The 20,220-nt window shown below is 38.4% G+C and overlaps 1 protein-coding gene across 2 annotated transcripts in view; it reads right to left on the bottom strand.

Annotated features, from left to right (window-relative positions):
* Positions 1-20,220, bottom strand: part of LOC124711161 (RCC1-like G exchanging factor-like protein) — a 153,385-nt gene that overhangs the window by 125,946 nt on the left and 7,219 nt on the right. For both annotated transcript variants that reach the window (XM_047241195.1, XM_047241111.1), the window contains 2 exons: positions 9,730-9,893; positions 9,473-9,636 (listed from right to left, as the gene is read on the bottom strand). In XM_047241195.1, the coding sequence (XP_047097151.1) occupies positions 9,473-9,636; positions 9,730-9,889 (324 nt within the window). In that variant the 5' untranslated portion in view covers positions 9,890-9,893. The remainder of the gene's footprint in view (positions 1-9,472; positions 9,637-9,729; positions 9,894-20,220) is intronic.

Raw genomic sequence — 20,220 nt, 5'->3', positions numbered from 1 at the left:
GCTTGCTGTACTTAATTTGGTCACTACATGGAGGCATGTCCTGAGCCTTATGCAGGCTGGAATCAGATTGCCACACAGAGAAACAACAATTGCACTCTTCTTCATAGTTGGAAGACAAATTCCTGTTGCCCCTTTCCATGAAATCTTGGGGAAGGTAAAATGTTGGATCCATGCTACTTGTTGCAGTCACATCAGCATTAACATTCTTTCATTGCCTAGGTAATGTCTGCACTATCAATGTGTAAGCTCCATTGTGCAAGTACAGCTGTTACTGATGACAAGGATTGTGTCTTGGAAGTCCTCTGATAGCACCTCATATTTTTATGGGATTAGCACTTGAGCTTTTTCAGCATTGCCCACTTGTTTCTGACTACAGAGTGTCATTACACCAAAAGATAACCTTGCATGTGAATCCAGTGATGGGAGTGGTTGCTTGAATGAACAGTGCCATCCACTTCCCACTGAGCATCATCTGTTTACCTGAGGGATAGAAAGCATAATGACATGTGAATACAAAAAATGATCCCAAAGTAATGATGAAATAGCTCATATGTCTGGTATTGAGGAGGCATAAGTGCTTTCACTTGATAAGACTTAATGAGTGTTACTAACTTGTGACTGCCCCTGCTTGCAAATCAGTAGTGAAAAAGTGACAAGTAACACATTATACTTGTTACTGACAAACACAACAACATTCTCCTCAGCTCTCTCACCATGTGGTCATCATTCCTATGGAAGGAGTAATCCCTTTTCACAAATATGATGCTTATTAGTAACGGGTCTGGAGACAAGTGCAAATGCCTCTTAACTGTGTCAGTAGTTTTATTACCCCAGAAGGGTCCCAATGTAAAATTTGGGCCATATTATTGGCGAGATTTAGCTCACCATTTCTATTTCCTTTCTACCTACATGAGGAACCTGTGACAGTTGGCAAAGGAATTGAGAGACTTCTTGGTGATCTCTGGCAGATATCAACATTAATTCCACCGGTGCCTGATGAGGTGTCTTCAGTACATGACAATATCAATCAACTGTAGTCGGACGATTTACAACCTGTTCTCTTGGAAAATCTTTTCTTTCTCTATGAGTTTTAACTCATAATTAGAGGAAAGTGTGCTTTTAGATGACACAACACTGTTTTCGGTTTTATCTTCTTGTAGTGATGGATTAACCTCCATTTTAATTACCTTTAATGTATTCGACATATGCATAGAAGATACTGTGATTTTTTTAACCTGCCTTCTTTTGGATGTGCTTGGTTTAGAAGAATTTTTCTGTGTTTTTGAATTTATGTTGAAGGTCAAACTCTTGAGAACAGAGAAAAAAGATATTTAAAATGTTGACAGCTGTGTAGATTCAAAAATGGCTCTGAGCACTATGAGACTCAACTTCTGAGGTCATCAGTCCCCTAGAACTTAGAACTACTTAAACCTAACTAACCTAAGGACATCACACACACCCGCGCGCGGTTCCAGACTGTAGTGCCTAGAACCGCTCGGCCATCCCAGCCGGCAGCTATGTAGGCCTTCTACAATTTCTTGCCAATGCAAATGGTACTCATTCTGTAATTTTTTTTAACTGCTATTTGGCAAACTCTCTACTCCACACTGGATGTTAGTTTGAACAGATGACACATGAGGAGTTACATTCTGTTCTAGCTTCATGTATACATTACATTTCTCACAGATAGACAGCCTATTATTAGACACGGTGTGACAGCCAGTTACACCAGTGTACAAGTTTACGACACCAATGGCCTTGCCATGGTGGCAACACCAGTTCCTATCAGATCACTATAGTTAAGCACTGTCAAATCTGGTCGGCTTAGCTAGCACTTGGATGGGTGACTGACTGGTCTACTGGGTGCTGTTGACAAGTGGAGAGCAATGAGCCCTTGTAAGGCCAATAAAGGAGCTACTTTCAGAGAATAGCAGCTCCATTCATGAAAACTGACAACAGCCAAGAGAGCAGTGTGCTGACAACATGCCCCTCCATATCTGCACCCAGTGATGCCTATCGGCTGAGGATGACACTGCAGTCAGTCAGTACCATTGAGTCTTATAAGGCATGTTCAGAAGCAGTTTATTCCCTCTCTTTCTCACAAGGTTAGAAACATGATGACCTACAATAACATGAAGAAATCCTACCTTATGCACTCTACTAACACTGGGAACTTGAACACAAGTATGCTTACAGCTATATTTTATAGTGCTTCATTATAGTTATTCATTTGTTCATTCATTCATTTATTCACACACACACCGTGCTCTGTCAATCCTGCCATGGAGAAGGCCTGCAGGAGTGAGGAACGAGTCAAGTTTAAATGGCAATAGTTAAAAAGAAAACCATCTTTTGCATGCTGCATGTTAAGTTTTTTATTTAACGTGTATACCCAGATGTGTTTCACCTTATTTACAAGGCATCTTCAGTGGGTGTTATGAAATATTACATGATTTTTTTGTTTTTGTTTGCATACATAGGTTATCGTTTGCACATATAGCTTACAGATTTAAATTTTATAATAAAATGGAAAGATACTTGCAGATCAGCGTCTAATTAATTATTTCTAATTAATTATTTCTCTCATGTGACAACGCTGTGTGGTTCATAAATAATGAATTGGATATGATCTGTAAATACCTTTCCACCTTCCTATAAAAAAACAGCAGTGAACTGTTTTAAATCTGTAACCTGCACTATGTGATCAAAAGTATCCGGACACCTGGCTGAAAATGACTTACAAGTTCGTGGTGCCCTCCATTGGTGATGCTGGAATTCAATATGGCGCTGGCCCACTCTTAGCCTTGATGACAGATTCCACTCTCACAGGCATATGTTCAATCACATGCTGGAAGGTTTCTTGGGGAATGGAAGCCCATTCTTCACAGAGTGCTGCACTGTGGAGAGGTATCGATTTTGGTTGGTGAGGCCTGGCACGAAGTCGATGTTCCAAAACATCCCAAAGATGTTCTATAGGATTCAGGTCAGGACTCTGTGTAGGCCAGTCCATTACAGGGATGTTATTGTTAGTAACCACTTTGCCACAAGTCGTGCATTATGAACAGGTGCTCTATCGTGTTGAAAGATGCAATCACCATCCCCGAATTGCTGTTCAACAGTGTAGGCCTGTGCTGCAATAGTGCCACGCAAAACCACAAGGGGTGCAAGCCCCCTCCGTGAAAAACATGACCACACCATAACACCACCGCCTTCAAATTTTACTGTTGGCACTACACATGCTGCCAGATGATGTTTACCGGGCATTCACCATACCCACACCCTGCCATCGGATTGCCACAACATGTACTGTGAATCCTCACTCCACACAATGTTTTTCCACTATTCAGTTGTCCAATGTTTATGCTCCCTACACCAACCAAAGCATCATTTGGCACGTATCGGCGTGATGTGTGGCTTACGAGCAGCCACTCAGCCATGAAATCCAAATTTTCTCGCCTCCCAGTGTCATAGCACCTGCAGTGGATCCTGACGCAGTTTGGAATACCTGTGTGATGGTCTGAATAGATGTCTGCCTATTACGCATTATGACCCTCTTAAACTGTCAGTGGTCTCTGTCAGTCAACAGATGAGGTTGGCCTGTACGCTTTTGTGCCGTACATGTCCCTTCACGTTTCCACTTCACTATCACATTGGAAACAGTGGACCTAGGGATGTTTAGGAGTGTGGAAATCTCGTGTACAGACATATGACACAGGTGACACCCAATCACCTGACCACGTTTGAAGTCCAAGAGTTCCATGGAGTGTCCCATTCTACTCTCTCATGATGTCTAACGACTACTGAGGTCGCTGATATGGAGTACCTGGCAATAGGTGGCAGCACAACGCAACTAATATGAAAAACATATGTTTTTGGGGGTGTCCAGATACTTTTGATCACATAGTGTATATTTGCAAATGAAAAAATCATGTCTTATTTCAGGACAGCCATTGAAGATGCCTTGCAAATAAGGCAAATGCCTCTAAGTGCAGAAGCTAAATAAAAAACTTAACGTGCAGCATGCAAAAGGCATTTTTCTGTTAAACTACTGCAATTTATATATAGCTTTTGTGAAAATGGCCACCACAAGAAAATTGAGTCAAGTTTACATTACCAGGCAGAAGCAACCAATGCTGGATACTTCCGTAAAGTACACTAATAACAAATTATGACTAGTGTTAATAAACTCAAACTGATAATTATGGTACCAACAATTACTTCTAGATTACTTTATGTATGTGCATTACAATAAAAAGTTACCTTGGGGGAAAAGCCACTATTCCTTTTCCTACTCTACTCACCTGTTACTTTTAGCTAGTACTTCAAGAAAAGCATTCATGTAGCTTTGCACAAACCACTATCAGCTGTCTAATTACATCTACATCTACATCTACATGGTTACTCTGTGATTCACACTTAAATGCCTGGCAGAGGGTTAATCGAACCATTTTCATACTACTTCTCTACCATTCCACTCCCGAATGGTGCGTGGGAAAAAGGAACACCTAAAACTTTCCGTTCGAGCTCTGATTTCTCTTATTTTATTATCATGATCATTTCTCCCTATGTAGGCAGGTGTCAACAAAATATTTTTGCATTCGGAAGACAAAGTTGGTGATCGAAATTTCTTAAACAGATCTCGCCGCAAAGAAAACTGCCTTTGTTTCAGTGACTGCCACCCCAACTCGTGTATCATATCAGTGACACTCTCACCCCTGTTGCGCGACAACACGAAACAAGCTGCCCTTCTTTGCACTATTTCTGTGTCCTCTGTCAATCCTACCTGGTAAGGAACCCACACCGCGCAGCAATATTCCAGCAGAGGACGGACAAGTGTAATGTAGGCTGACTCTTTAGTTGGTTTGTCGCATCTTCTAAGTGTTCTGCCAACAAAGCCCAATCTTTGTTTCGCCTTCCCCACAATATTATCTATGTGGTCTTTCCAATTTAAGTTGGTCGTAATCGTAATTTCTACGTATTTAGTCGAATTGACAGCCCTTAGATTTGTGCGATTTATCATATATCCAAAATTTACTGGATTTCTTTTAGGACCCCTGTGCCAATTGCCACTTTTCACACCATACAAAAAATTCTCTCTAGATCATTTAGTAATTGGAATTGATGGCCTGATGATTTTACTAGACGGTAGATTACAGTGTCATCTGCAAACAATCTAAGGAGTTGCTCAGATTATCACCTAGATCATTTATGTAAATCAGGAACAGCAGAGGGCCTATGACACTAACTTGCAGAACACCAGATATCACTTTTGTTCTACCCGATAATTTTATAAACTGTAACCTCTCTGAGAGGAAATCACAAATCCAGTCACTCAACTGACATGATACTCCATATGCACACAATTTGATTAATAGTTGCTTGTGAGGAACAGTATCAAAAGCCTTCAGGAAATCTAGGAATATAGAATCGATCTGAGATCCCTTGTTGACACCACTCATTACTTCATGGGAATAAAGAGTAGCTGTGTTGCACAAGAATGATATTTTCTGGATCCGTGTTGGTTATGTAAGTCATTTTCTTCCAGGTGATTCATCCAAAATCCTCCTGCAAATTTAGGTCAGTGATATGGGTCTGTTATTCAGTGGGTTACTCCTATTTCCTTTCTTGAATATTGGCGTGATCTGTGCTACTTTCCAGTCTTTAGGAACAGACCTTTCGTCAAGTGAGCGGTTGTACATGATTGCTAAGAAAGGTGCTATTGTGTCTGCATATTCTGAAAGGAACCTGATTGGTATACCACATGGACTGGAAGACTTGCCTTTCTTAAGTCATTTGAGTTGTTTCACAACACCTAAGATATCTACTTTTATGTCACGCATGCTAACACAGCTGTTCTGGTTTCGAATTCTGGAATATTTACTTTGTCTTCTTTTGTGAAGGAATTATGGAAAACTGTATTTAGTAACTCCGCTTAAGTGGCACCATCATCGGTAACATTTCCATCACTATCACGCAATGATGGTATTGACTGGTTTTTTGCCACTGGTGTACTTTAGATATGACCAGAATCTCTTTGGGTTTTCTACCATATTTTGAGACAATGTTTCATTGTGGAAACTATTAAAAGCACCTCGCATTGACATCTGAACTAAATTTTGAACTTCTGTGAAACTTAGCCGGTCATGATCTACATGCTCAAATATTGCAGTTATGTGAATTTACAATCCTGAGTCAAAATAAATTTTAGATGGAGTAGCTAATGAAGTATTCTCTTACTTTGTTTTTGAATGTTTGAGATTTTAGATTAGATTAGATTAGATTAGTTTTCATTCCATAGATCCATGCTGAGGAGATCCTCAAGGATGTGGAACATGTCAATTTTTTTTTTTTAAGCTGAAATAACAATACTAATAGTATGAATATATACAATACATCATTTGTTTCTATTAAAAAATCGTCAATGGAGTAGAAGGAGTTGGCCACTAGTAAGTCTTTCAGGCTCCTTTTAAACTGATCTTTATTTGTAACTAAACTTTTTATGTTTGCTGGCAAATTATTGAAGATGAGTGTTCCTGAGTAGTGGACCCCTTTTTGAACTAAAGTAAGTGCCTTTAAGTCCTTGTGCAGATCATTTTTGTCCCTGGTATTGTATGTATGAACTGAGCTGTTTGTTGGAAAAAGATATATATTATTTAGGACAAATTTCATTAAGGAGTAAATATACTGAGAGGCAGTAGTTAGTATACCCAGTTCTTTGAAGAGGTTTCTACAGGACGTCCGTGAATTTACTCCACAAATAATACGTATTACATGCTTTTGGACTCTGAAAACTTTTGTTTAACTTGAAGAGTTACCCCAAAATATTATACCATATGACATTATGGAACGAAAGTAGGCAAAATATGCAAGCTTTTTCATTTTTATGTCACCTATGTCTGCTAACACTCGAATTGCAAATACAGATTTGTTAAGGCGTTTCTGCAGTTCTGTGGTGTGCTCCTCCCAACTGAATTTATTATCAAGTTGTAATCCCAGGAATTTAAGACTGTCAACCTCTTCTATGTGCTCTTCTTCATACTTAATGCATATGCTGGGTGGAAACCTCTTACAGGTTCTGAACTACAGTCTTTTCGAAGTTTAATGTCAGTGAGTTGGCTTTAAACCATTTATTAATATCCATGAAAATACCATTAGCAGATCTTTCTAGAACTACACTCGACATACATATTGCAATACTTGTGTCATCTGCAAACAAAATGAACTCTGCTTCTGGCAGTGTAACTGATGAGAAATCATTAATGTACACAAGAAAAAGCAATGGCCCTAAGATGGATCCTTGTGGGACACCACATGAAATTTCTTCCCATTCTGATGATGACTGATGACTTAATTCACTAGTCCCTTTCACTGACACCCTTTGTTTCCTGTTAGTGAGGTATGACTTGAACCATTTTGCAGCACTGCCCGTGACACCATAGAATTCTAATTTACTTAAAAGGATGTTGTGGTTCACACAATCAAATGCCTTTGACAAATCACAGAAAATACCTGCTGCTTGTAATTTGTTATTTAATGAATTAAGTACATTTTCACTGTAGGTGTAAATAGCCTTCTCGATATCAGAACCCTTCAGAAATCCTAACTGTGTTCTTGATAATATGTTATTTGTGGTCAGATGGTTGAGCAGCTGCCTGTACATTACTTTTTCTAAAATTTTTGAGAATGCTGGCAAAAGTGAAATCGGTCTGTAGTTTGATGGTATCTCTTTATCCCCTTTCTTGAATAGAGGCTTAACATCTGCATATTTTAGCCAGTCAGGAAATGTCCCAGTTATAATTGACTGGTTACACAAGTAACTTAGAATTGTACTAAACTCACAAGAACATGCCTTAATTAACTTTATTGATATTTCATCGTACCCACTAGAATGCTTTGTTTTTAAAGATTTTATTATGGACGTTATTTCTTTTGGTGAAGTGAGTGATATATTCATGTACTTGAAGCTATTTGTGAAGGCTAGTTTCAGATATTCAAGGACATTATTTACTGATCTTGAAAGTCCCATTCTATCAGTAACGGATATAAAGTACTTGTTAAATAGATTTGCCACACTATGCCCATCAGTTACTAATGTGTCATCTACCCTTAGTGCCATTTGCTCCTGTTCCTTTCTGGTTCTACCAGTCTGCTCTTTCACTATATCCCATATTGTTTTTATTTTGTTCCCTGGCATTGCTATCTTCTTCTCGTAGTGCATTTGTTTAGATGTCTGAATTACTTTTTTTAATGTTTTACAGTATTCCTTGTATTTAGCTAGATCATCAGCATTGGAGCTATTCTTGGTCGACAGATACATTTTCCTTTTTGTCTTACAGGAAATCTTTATTCCTTGTGTAATCCATGGTTTTATTATAGACTTCTGTTTAATTTGAGTAACTTTTAGAGGAAAACAGTTTTCAAACATGGTACTGACATTGTTCATGAATATGTTATATTTTTCATTCATGTCATGAGCACTATAAACATCTTTCCAGTTCATGTCTTTGAGTAGTTTTCTAAAACACCCAATTTTTGGTTGATTGACTACTCTCTTGTATTCAGATTTAGCAGTCTTGATAATCTGCTTAGAATTTACATCTAAAACAAGGAGCTGCATGTCATGATCTGATAGTCCATTTATAACAGGTTTTATGATATGATTTTGTTCCTTTGATTTGTCTATAAAAATGTTGTCAATGGCTGTCCTTGAGGATTTAGTGATCCTAGTTGGAAAGTTTACAGTGTGAGTTAGATTGAAAGACAACATTACTAACTGCAGTGAATGTTTACTGGAAGATTGCATTAGAAAATCTGTATTAAAGTCACCAGCAATCAAAATTTCTTTTTTTCTTCCTGTTAAATAACCCAAAAGAGCTTCTAGATGATCTAAGAATAGATTACAATTTCCTGCAGGTGCTCGGTAAATAGTTATTATTATATAGGATCTGTTATGGAACTCTACTTCTGTTGCACATGCTTCTAGATGCTGCTCTAAACAACGCCCAACAGTAACCTGTTAAAACAGGTCTTAGCAACAGACTATAAATCCCCATTCTGATCCCTATAATGGATGCATAATCTTACTTCTCACTCTGTCCTCATCATCTCTGGACTGAAGCACAGTGTGTACCAATGTACTGTTTTTGACATCTTACTCTCTCTGAGACTTCCCTCTTCCTCTTTGTATCCCCTCTATCCTCACAAGTGGGTCCCTCTCAATGAGTGATCCAAGAGATCTCCCCTTATTTTTTAACCTTCCCCAATCTATGTCTCTGTTCTCCCCATGAAAAGAACTAAAGTTCCAAAACCTAAGTCAGTTTCTTCTACTACGATCTTTTATATTGGTCTGTTGGCAGTACTAAAATTTTTGTCTCTTGAAGGCAAGTACTGGTCAGTGATCCTTTCTCATAATTTTATAGTTTCCTCAACTGAATTTTCCTTTTGATACAAAGCTTACAGTTACAATATTTACCTTGTGTTTCTCTGCAAAATGAAGTCTGTTTGGATGGCGAACACTTTTTAGAGGTGTCCTTTTACTTTTTGTGCATTCCAGTGCATTTCCCAATGCTCCATGCTCTGCCAAACCCCATACATAGACACGGCGAATACTCCTGGAGCTCACAGGATACTGAAACACTAAACACTAGTTTAAAATATGTAAACAGTTTATAAATAACATCAATCATTATACTATATTACAGTGGAACCAGTATTAATTGTAACAGCTACCTGGAAGTAACTTTGATTCTTCTTCATTTATAGGATATTTCCTCTTCACAAAGCATTGTACGCTTGTTGTAAAATTTCTCGTTGCTATGTAGGGCTGACTCAACTCTTTAGAAACTGATCTGATGAACACACTGACCCCTTTTAGAAACAATAAATCCATTTTTCTGAAAAAAAAAATCATGCTTAGCTTTAATTTCTGAGCCCATATAAAAGCATATTCATGTACCCGCATTAAATTTAAATTTTATTTGCAAAATTATATAGCTAATTCTGATATAAAGATTTTGGCATAGAATGTTAACAGGAATTTTGAACAGTGGTCCTCAGAATAGCTACTAATGCACAAAAATACCAGTTAAATGAGTATGTCTTAGGAACCTATCAAAGCTTTTGTACTAAAATAAGTGATTGCAAAATCAGAATGGAACATTTAAGATATCAACTGTTCTGAAAAATAAGTGGCACATATTTATAATCTGTTACTTAATTAATTTTTATTTTGATCCAGTACATCATTTTTTGGACATTGTTTGAACATATGATACAGGACAAGTCAGGGGTAACACAATTAATTCATGATTATAGTAGTTATTAAGTAAGAGTACATGATCAACACAACCAAATAATAATATTAAATGACATGATAAAATTAACAATATTTGATAAATAAGGTATACTTGATTATGATGTTCCCAAATAAGAATTGTTTCAAATTTACATTACACGAATTTAATGTCGCTATGCATTTTTAACTAAGAAGGCACACAATTATACCACATAACTGCAGTATGACATATTCCTCTTTTATATAAATTTGTAACTACCATGTTTACATGTAGGTTAAGCTTCTGCCTAGTTTCATATGAGCCTAACACATAGTTATGTTTGAAAATGTTTTCCTTTTTTTAAGATGTACCCTTTTGTAAAGATTTGCGTTTCATATACATAGAAACTGTGCAGAAGCTGTATTTTCAGACTTTTAAAAAGGGTCTACAGGAATGCCTGCATTTAGCTCACTTTTTAACTTGAATTGTTAAAGTTCATTTCCCATTTAAAAACCTCGTGAATATGTATGCCATCATTAGATGTCAGATATATTTCGAATCAAAGAAATTCAAGAGTCAAATCATTATTAAGAAGTTATATGACTCATATAAATATTGAACTACAGACTTATAGCACTGCTATCACATTCTCTTAAAATATGGCAAAGATCTAGGAAGACTGCGGACACCAAGATATACAGGGTGTATGTGTAATCAATGTAGAGAAATGAGAAGGCTGGTAGAGTGTGTCATATCATGCATATTTCACATAGCAACCCTTGTCTGCAGTCCTTAGTATATGATGCCAGGCGTCATTGAACAGTATCATGTGTCACTATGAGGGTAGGCACATAACATGCCATTCGAACTGTCACGATAGCAGGTCTGTAGGGCAATGATTTTATTACATTTGTGACATCAAGGTAGAAGAGATGTCAGGTTGAAGTTTTATGACCTTTATTTGCAAATGGTGTAGTCAACATAGTTGCAGATATTCCAGGCACGACAACGCTATGGGTTTTCTGCCTCTTATTGGGACATGAACACATTGCTTGTGGCTGTGGAGATACCTGTTTGATAGAAGTTGCATAGAGGGTAACACCTGTGCACACTGTGGAGTTTGGTTTGCCATGTGTCACTTTGTCATCAAATGGGGACACTCTTGTGTTTGTTACTGTGTGAAGCACACAGGAAATGGAGCTCTATTCTTGGGAAGAATGGGTATACATGCACTGTGCTTATGGAGCTGCAGATGTATGCTCATGCTGCCCAATGTTTGAACATTTGGTGGTTTCCAAACCATCGAGTACCAGGTCCACACACATTTACTGTCATCCACAGGTCCTACGAGAGACATATTCACTTGAGGTATGATTTCCACTGGCATGTTCTTGTAATGGCCTATTCTGAATACTGGTGTATTTATTTTGTGTTACAGGTGTGAAGAGCTGATAGACATGGTCGTCAATGCACAGTACTTACATGAGGACTTCAATAGGAGGCATTAGCAATGTTTGAAAATACAAGCTCTTGGCGTGTTGCACAGGAAATGGGTGTAAGCCAATCCACAATTTGGTGTGTGTGGCATGAAGATGATTTGCACCCCTGCCATGCCTTTGGAAGGTTGAAGCCCTTAACCCAGATGATTTTCCACATAGACTGAATTCTGTCACTGGTTTTTGCAAAGGTTTGCCATTCAACCAGACTTTCTGGACCGTGTACTTTTTATGGATGAGGCATCGTTTACCAGAGAGGGTAAAGCTCTGCCAGCGTTGTTGGAACATGTCCTTCTCAACATGCTATGGTAAATGTGGTACTAACACAATAGTGCAATGCGCACTTTACACATGCAGTGTGAACACATTTGGATGAAACTTTTGGTGAGAACTGGATATGGCACAGTGGGCCAGTGGCATGGCCTGCACATTCCCCCTGACTTGACACCCACATATTTTTTTCTCCTGGCACCATCTGAAATTTGTCGACTATGAAATACCTATTGAGACTGAAGAAGAGCTGATGCTTCACATTAGGGCAGCCTCCTATGCAATTTAAATTTTGCCCGCAGTGTTTGAAAGAGCACAAGTCAGTCCAGCAACCTTGCATGGTGTGCATTCAAGCAGATGGGTATAATTTCGAGCACTTTTTGTAACTGATTTCAAAAAACATCTGGATGATGTTGAAAGGTTGTTCCTTATATGAATAAATGAAAAGCAATTGCAAGGCAACACTATTAACAAGAACATCATTTGTGAGAAGGTGTGAATGATTTTCACTGACCTCATTAGGAAGGCATTAGGACCATCAGTGCCCAAAGAAGTGTTTAAGGGAAGCCATGGGTGGTTTGAAAAGTTTAAGAGAAAGCTTCGTGAGGCATGGCGAAGCAGCCAGCTCTGACAAAGAGAACTTCTTCATCAGCAACTTTAAGATGCTTGCAGATTCTGAGGGTTATTTGCCGCAACAGGGTTTTTTTTTTTATCAAAAAATTTTATAGCAGCATATTTTACCCCTTTCTGTGTCAAAGTAAAGGATAGTGTAGGTCTTTCTTTTTTCTGGTATTGTAATCTTGTAGCTGTTGATTTTAAACTGATCTGTGTCGCTGAGAAAAAAATTCATTACTGAGTAAATGTACTGTGAAGCAGTTGTAAGAATTCCTAACGTTTTAAACAGATGCCTACAAGATGTGCGACTATGAACCCAACACATTATTCTAATTACTTTCTTTTGAGCAGTGAATACCTTTTACCTAAGTGTTGAGTTGCCCCAGAATATTATTCCGTATGACCTCAGAGAGTGGTAGGATGCAAAGTATGTTAGCTTACTAATTTCCAAATCCTCAGAATTGGCAATTATTCTGATTGCAAAAGTTGCTGAACCTAGTCGCTTTAGGAGATCAAAAATATGACTTTTCCAATTAAGATTCTCATCTGTATGTACACCAAAAAACTTAGTATGCTCTACCCTGGCTACTGACTTCTTTTGATGTGTTATGTTTATTGAAGGAATTATACTTTTTGCAGCAGAAAATTGGATGTACTGTGTTTTTTCAAAGTTCAGAACAAGCCCATTCGCAGAAAACGAATTAATGACTTTTCCGCAGACCTCATTTGTATAATTTTTCTATCGGCCTTTCTTTTACTGGATTAATAATTATGCATGTATCATCAGCAAACAGTGTCAGTTCAGTATCTTGTTTCACATAAGAAGTGAGGTCATTCACATATATCAAGAACAGGAGGGGATGCATGATTGAACCTTGTGGAACACCTAATGTAATTTCACCCCAGTTAGATGAAGTGGCAAACTCCTTTGAATCACTTGAAGCATATAAAGAGACTTTTTGCTTCCTGTTCTGTAGATAGGACTTAAACCACTCATATACTGTTCCATTTATACCATAGAATTATAATTTCTCTAACATAATATCATGGTTCACACAATCAAATGCTTTGGATAAGTCACAGAATATTCCTACTGGTGACATTTTACTATTTAAAGACTCTATTATGTGGCCAGTGAAATTGTATATTGCTGTCTCAGTGGAACAGCATTTCTGAAATCCGAACTGTGATTTACTAAGTATCCCATTACTGTTGAGATGGCTAACCACTCTTGAGTATATTACTTTCTCAAAAAAAAAAAAAAAAAAAAAAAAAAAAAAAAAAAAAAAAAAAAAAAAAAAAAAAAATTGAAAATGCTGTAAGCAAGGATACTGGCTGGTAATTATTGACATCTGTTGTTTCCCCCTTTTTGTAGAGAGGCCTGACAATGGCATATTTTAACCTGTCTGGAAAAATACCCTGAGTCAGTGATGCATTACATATGTGACTCAAAACATCAGCTGTAATTGCTCCACATTGTTTTAATAACTTGTTAGAGATGTCATCTACTCCAACAGAACATCTATTTTTTAAAGATTTAATAATTTTCCTTGTTTCACAAGAGGTTGTTCAAAAAGGGATATAAATTTATCAAGAAATATGCTGCATTTATCATTATCATTTGGCTCATTATATACATCTTCCCAGTTTACATTCCCTAAACTTTCTCTGAAGTGATCTATAGATACCAGGTTGAGCACCCTCACACTTTCACTTATTGGTTTCGGAAGTGTACGCCCTGTTAGGTTTTGTGAGTTAATCAGTTGTGCATCATGGTCAGATAATCCATTTACCACAGGGAAAGCATATGTTTGTTCTATATCTTCTTGCTGTACAAATACATTATCTACTAGAGTACTACTGTCCTGAGCTATACGTGTAAGGGAATTGATCACTGATTCTAAGTTATATGTTGTTAACAACACTTCTAGTTCACTTTTCCTATCAGAATTGCTTAGAAAGTTAACACTGAAATCACCACAGATTAATAACTTCTTCTTTTTGTCTGACAGACAATATAATAGGGAGTCCAACTTTTTTATGAATAGCTCCCAATCTCCTAGTGGAGACCTGTACACTGTTGCTAATATCAACACAACATTATCTAGCTGAAGTTCACATGCACAAACCTCAAAGTGCTGATCAACACAAAATTTGCTTACTTCAACAGTTCTGTATTTCTACCCTTGTTTTATGAAAATGGCAACTCCTCCTTTATCCATACTAGATCTACAAGTGTAAGATGCTAAATTATACCCAATTATACAGACATTTTCCATCCCCTCAGTTACATGGTGCTCAGACAAAGTATATCAATCTCATTCTTATTTTTGAGATCATCTAAACACATTATAAGCTCATCTACTTTATTTTTTATTCCCTTGATATTTTGGTGAAGTAAGTTGATATTGCCCAAATAATCGAGTACCAGGTCCACACACATTTACTGTGCATGAAGTTTCTTTTCTTCTATTTTCCTTGGTTGCTGTCTGTCTGGAATTTGGCTTTAACCTAAAAAAACCTGTCTGTCTGGTCCCAATAACCACAGGGATCACCCCTTGTGTGACTGTGGCCCCCCTTACTGTATCCGCTAATAGAGAAGCTAACTTAACTTTCCCCTTCCTATTAAGGTGCAGGCCATGTGTAGAGTAACCCCACCTACCAATAGCAACAGCTGGAACAACACGCATGTGAGACTTTGCCGGTGTCTGGAGCATCCCATTCAGCTCAGTGTTAATACGCCTTACAGCAGTGTTTACCCAGGGCTGAAGAGTAATGAGATATAACTTCTAACTAGAAATATAAAAGAAGGAGGGAAGTCTGATGAATATTTTGGTAATATGGTTTTATCATGGAAACAAGGAACACTGTCAGAAAAGGAAAAGAATAAATGATTTTTATGTGAAGATACTCTATTTTGGAGAATAAATATGGATTTAAAACATTGGAAGTTATGAATTCTTGAAATAGCAGTACAAGATCTGATTTGGTTTTTATATAAAGACTACAGACACTTTGGGATAAGGAAGTGTATCAAGTGTATGATACAATTCTAGTATTTTAAGAATTTAAGAAGGGGATACAGAAAATTTTACAAACTTGTGAGCTGTATCAAAAAGTTAAAGAAGACAATAGACAGGTAACTTATAAAATGTGTCCAGTAACATCAAAAGTTCTAAACAATTTAACAGCAACCAATTTGTTTGGACTTTTGTGTAAGGGTAGATGCAGAGTTACACATGTATTTGTGGCAATAGAATGTTGGTAGAAGCATGTAAAACTATACCCCATAAAAGTGGCAAACATTGCTACTATAATGTCAATTATGAGAATACTTTGCAAGCATGGGAAAGCCCCAACTGTTTACTCACAGATAACGGAATGTAATTTGTAGGGAATTGTTTTAAAGAGCTTCTGGCATGAGAAGGTGTCAGACATGCCACTATTTCTAAGAATCATCCAAAATCTACATCATCAGAATGCATGTTGTTGTGGTCTTCAGTTGGAAGCTTGATTTGATGCAGCTCTCCATGCTACTCAATCCTGTGCGAGCCTCTTCATCTCTGAATAACTACTGCAATCTATGTTGTTGTTGTGGTCTTCAGTCCTCAGACTGGTTTGATGCAGCTCTCCATGCTACTCTATCCTGTGCAAGCTTCTTCATCTCCCAGTACCTACTGCAGCCTACACCCTTCTGAATCTGCTTAGTGTATTCATCTCTTGGTCTCCCTCTACAATTTTTACCCTCCACGCTGCCCTCCAATACTAAACTGGTGATCCCTCGATGTCTCAGAACATGTCCTACCAACCGATCCCTTCTTCTAGTCAAGTTGCGCCACAAACTCCTCTTCTCCCCAATTCTATTCATTACCTCCTCATCAGTTATGTGATCTACCCATCTAATCTTCAGCATTCTTCTGTAGCACCACATTTCGAAAGTTTCTATTCTCTTCTTGTCCAAACTATTTATCGCCCATGTTTCACTTCCACATATGGCTACACTCCATACAAATACTTTCAGAAACGACTTCCTGACACTTAAATCTATACTCGATGTTAACAAATTTCTCTTCTTCAAAAACGCTTTCCTTGCCATTGCCAGTCTACTCCATACAAATACTTTCAGAAACGACTTCCTGACACTTAAATCTATACTCGATGTTAACAAATTTCTCTTCTTCAAAAACGCTTTCCTTGCCATTGCCAGTCTACATTTTATATCCTCTCTACTTCGACCATCATCAGTTATTTTGCTCCCCAAATAGCAAAACTCCTTTACTACTTTAAGTGTCTCTTTTCCTAATCTAATTCCCTCAGCATCACCCGGCTTCATTCGACAACATTCCATTATCCTCGTTTTGCTTTTGTTGATGTTCATCTTATACCCTCCTTTCAAGACACTGCAATCTAAGTCCCCCTGAATCTGCTTACTGTATTCATTTCTTGGTCTTCCTCTAAGGTTTTTACTCCCCCCCCCCCCCCCCTCACTTTCCTCAAATGCTAAAGTGGTGATCCCTTGATATCTCAGAATGTGTTTGCAGGAGAGCTTCTGTGAAGTTTGGAAGGTAGGAGACAAGGTACTGGCAGAAGTACAGCTGAGGACAGGACATGAGTCATTCTTGGGTAGCTCAAATGGTAGAGCACCTGCCCGCGAAGTGCGAAGGTCCTGGGTTCGAGTCTTGGTCTGGCACACAGTTTTAAAAAATCTGCTTAATAATTGCATCAAACGTCTGTTTTTAGGTTTTTGTGACCAGAGTCAATTTGCATAAAATTCTAAGTTGTAGACTATCTCCTGAAAATGATGAAACAATGTTTCAGCGAATTTTGCCAGTGGCTTTCATCACAAAGACCACTTCAAGTAGCATCTGCAGCATTGGTTCCAATTTTACAAAGCGCTCTGAAACATTCCACTGTAGTTGGTTACTGTGAAAGAATCTCTGCTTCAACACCTCCAATGAACTGCTCATAGTCTAGCCTGCCATATAAAAGATACAAACTGCTTCCTTCACTGACTGAAAAATGCCTTCCTCTCCCCCCCCCCCCCCCCCCATTCCCCCCACCACTACCTGGATCCCAAGTTGTCACCGTTGATGCCGCCTCCCTACACATTCCTCATGCTCCTGGCCAGCTTCAGCTGTCAGAGGCTACAGCCGTGTGTGTGTGTGTGTGTGTGTGTGTGTGTGTGTGTGTGTGTGTGTGTGAGGTTCTTGACTTGCCCCAGCACATCCTACTCCAGTCTTGTCCAGGGTTATTCTATTCTATCAGAAGCCAGTTCACCTGTGAAACCAAATGTGTCATATACCTGCTCCACTGCAATTTCTGCACAGCATTTTATGTGGGCATGACCACCAACCAACTGTCCAACTGTCCACCAGAATGAATGAATACTGCCAAACTGTGGCCATGAACAAAGTTGACCATGCATTTGCACAACACGTTGCTGATTGTAACACAAGAGTTCAATGGTGGCTTCACAATCTTTGCCATCTGGATCATTCCCTCCAACACCAGCTTTTCTGAACTATGTAGATGAGAGTTGTTCTTGCGCAACACTTCCTTCCCACAGTATTCTTACCCTCAGTCTCCACATAGCCCATTGTTCCCACACCTTCCACCCAACAACTTCCCCTTCCTCTGCCCTGTCACGCTCTCCCTATACACACAATCTTCATCGTGCACCGCACAAATTGTCTGGCTCCAGAGGCCTTGTGACACATGCCTTGCCCCTGCACGTGCCGCCCCTTCCTCCCACATTCCTATCACTATATATGGACATCTACATCTATACTCTGTAAACCACTGTGAAGTGCATGGCAGAGGGTACATACCATTGTACCAGTTATTAGAGTTTCTTCCTGTCCCATTCACGTCCAGAGAGTGGGAAGAATGAGTGTCTGAATGCCTCTATGTGTGCAGTATTTATTCTAATCTTATCCTCACAATTCCTATGTGAGCAAGTAGGGGTTTGTAGTGTATTCGTAGAGTAATCATTTGAATCCAGTTCCTGAAACTTTGTTAATAAAGTTTCTCGGGATAGTTTACATCTATCTTCATGAGTCTTCCAGTTCAGTTCTTTGAGTATCTCTATGGCACCCTCTCATAGAGTGAACAAACATGTAACCATTCGTGCTGGCCTTCTCCGTATACAATGAATATCCCCTGTCAGTCCTATCTGGTACGGGTCCCACACACTTGAGCAATACTCTAGAACTGGTCACATCACATGAATGACTTGTAATCAATTTCCTTTGTAGACTGATTGCACTTCCCCAGTATTCTACCAATAAACTGAAGTCTACCACCTGCTTTACCCATGACTGAACCTATGTAATCATTCCATTTCATATCCCTATAAAGTATTACATTTGTATGAGTTGGCCAATTCCAACAAAGACTTATTGATATTACAGTCCCAGGATATTACATTTTTGAATATTTAGAGCAAGTTGCCAATCTCCGCACCAAGTTCAAATCTTATAAAGATCTGACTGAATATTTATGCAGCTTCTTTCAGGTAGTATTTCATCATACATAACTAGATTGTCTGCAGAAGCCTGATTTTACTGTTAATATTGTCTGCAACATGAACAGCAACAGTGCCAACACACTTCCTTGAGGCACACCTAAAGTTACTTCTACATCTGATGATGACTCTCCATTCAAGATAACATGCTGTGTACTCCCAACCAAAAATCCTCAATCCGAAAAAAAGTTTCACTTGATGCCCCATATGATGTACTTTTGACAATAAGCTTAGATGTGGTACTGAGTCAATGCTTTATGGAAACCAAGAAATACTGCATGGACCCGATTAGGCAAAAGGCTGCCTTCCTGTCTTACGCCCTACTTAATCTAAGCACTTCATTTCTAGTCATCCGATCTTATTTTCCTTTCTTGGTTCTTGTACACACAGTGCATTGCCTGTATTTCCATACAGCTTACTCCTGTTTTTCTCAAATTTCGAACATATTGCACCTTTTACATAGTCAATTGCTTTTTCTTGGTAAACAAGTCCTATAAGTGTGCCTTGATTTTTCTTGTCTTGCTTCCTTCGTCAAACCCAACATCAGAGGTAACAACACCTCCCTGGTGCCTTTACCTTTCCTAAAGCCAAACTAATTGCCATCTATCAGATCCTCAGTTTTTGTTTCCATTTTTCTGTATATTTTTCTCGCCAGAAGCTTGGATGCATGAGCTGTTAAGCTGCTTGTGCGATAGTTCTCACACTTATCTGCCCTTGCTTTCTTCGAAAATGCATGGAGGATATTTTTTGGAAAGTCTGATGGCTATGTCGCCAGTCTCATATATTCCACACACCAACTTAAATAGTTGTTTGGTTGCCATTCCCCCAGTGGTTTCAGGGGTTCCAATGCCTTGGTGATATCAAGTCTTCCAGAGTTCTTTTAAATTTTGACTCTAATAACAGATTCCTTATGTCTTCTATGATAACTCCAATTTCTTCTTATATCATTTTGTCAGACAAGTCCTCCATCTCAAAGAGGCATTCAGTGTATTCTTCTTACATATCTGCTCTCTCCACTGCTTTTTAACTGTGAAATTTCCAT

The sequence above is a fragment of the Schistocerca piceifrons genome, chromosome 1, assembly GCF_021461385.2.
Source record: "Schistocerca piceifrons isolate TAMUIC-IGC-003096 chromosome 1, iqSchPice1.1, whole genome shotgun sequence".
Taxonomy (NCBI): domain Eukaryota; kingdom Metazoa; phylum Arthropoda; class Insecta; order Orthoptera; family Acrididae; genus Schistocerca; species Schistocerca piceifrons.
The sequence above is the reverse complement of the archived record's forward strand: the minus strand, read 5'-3'. Positions and strand labels throughout refer to the sequence as shown.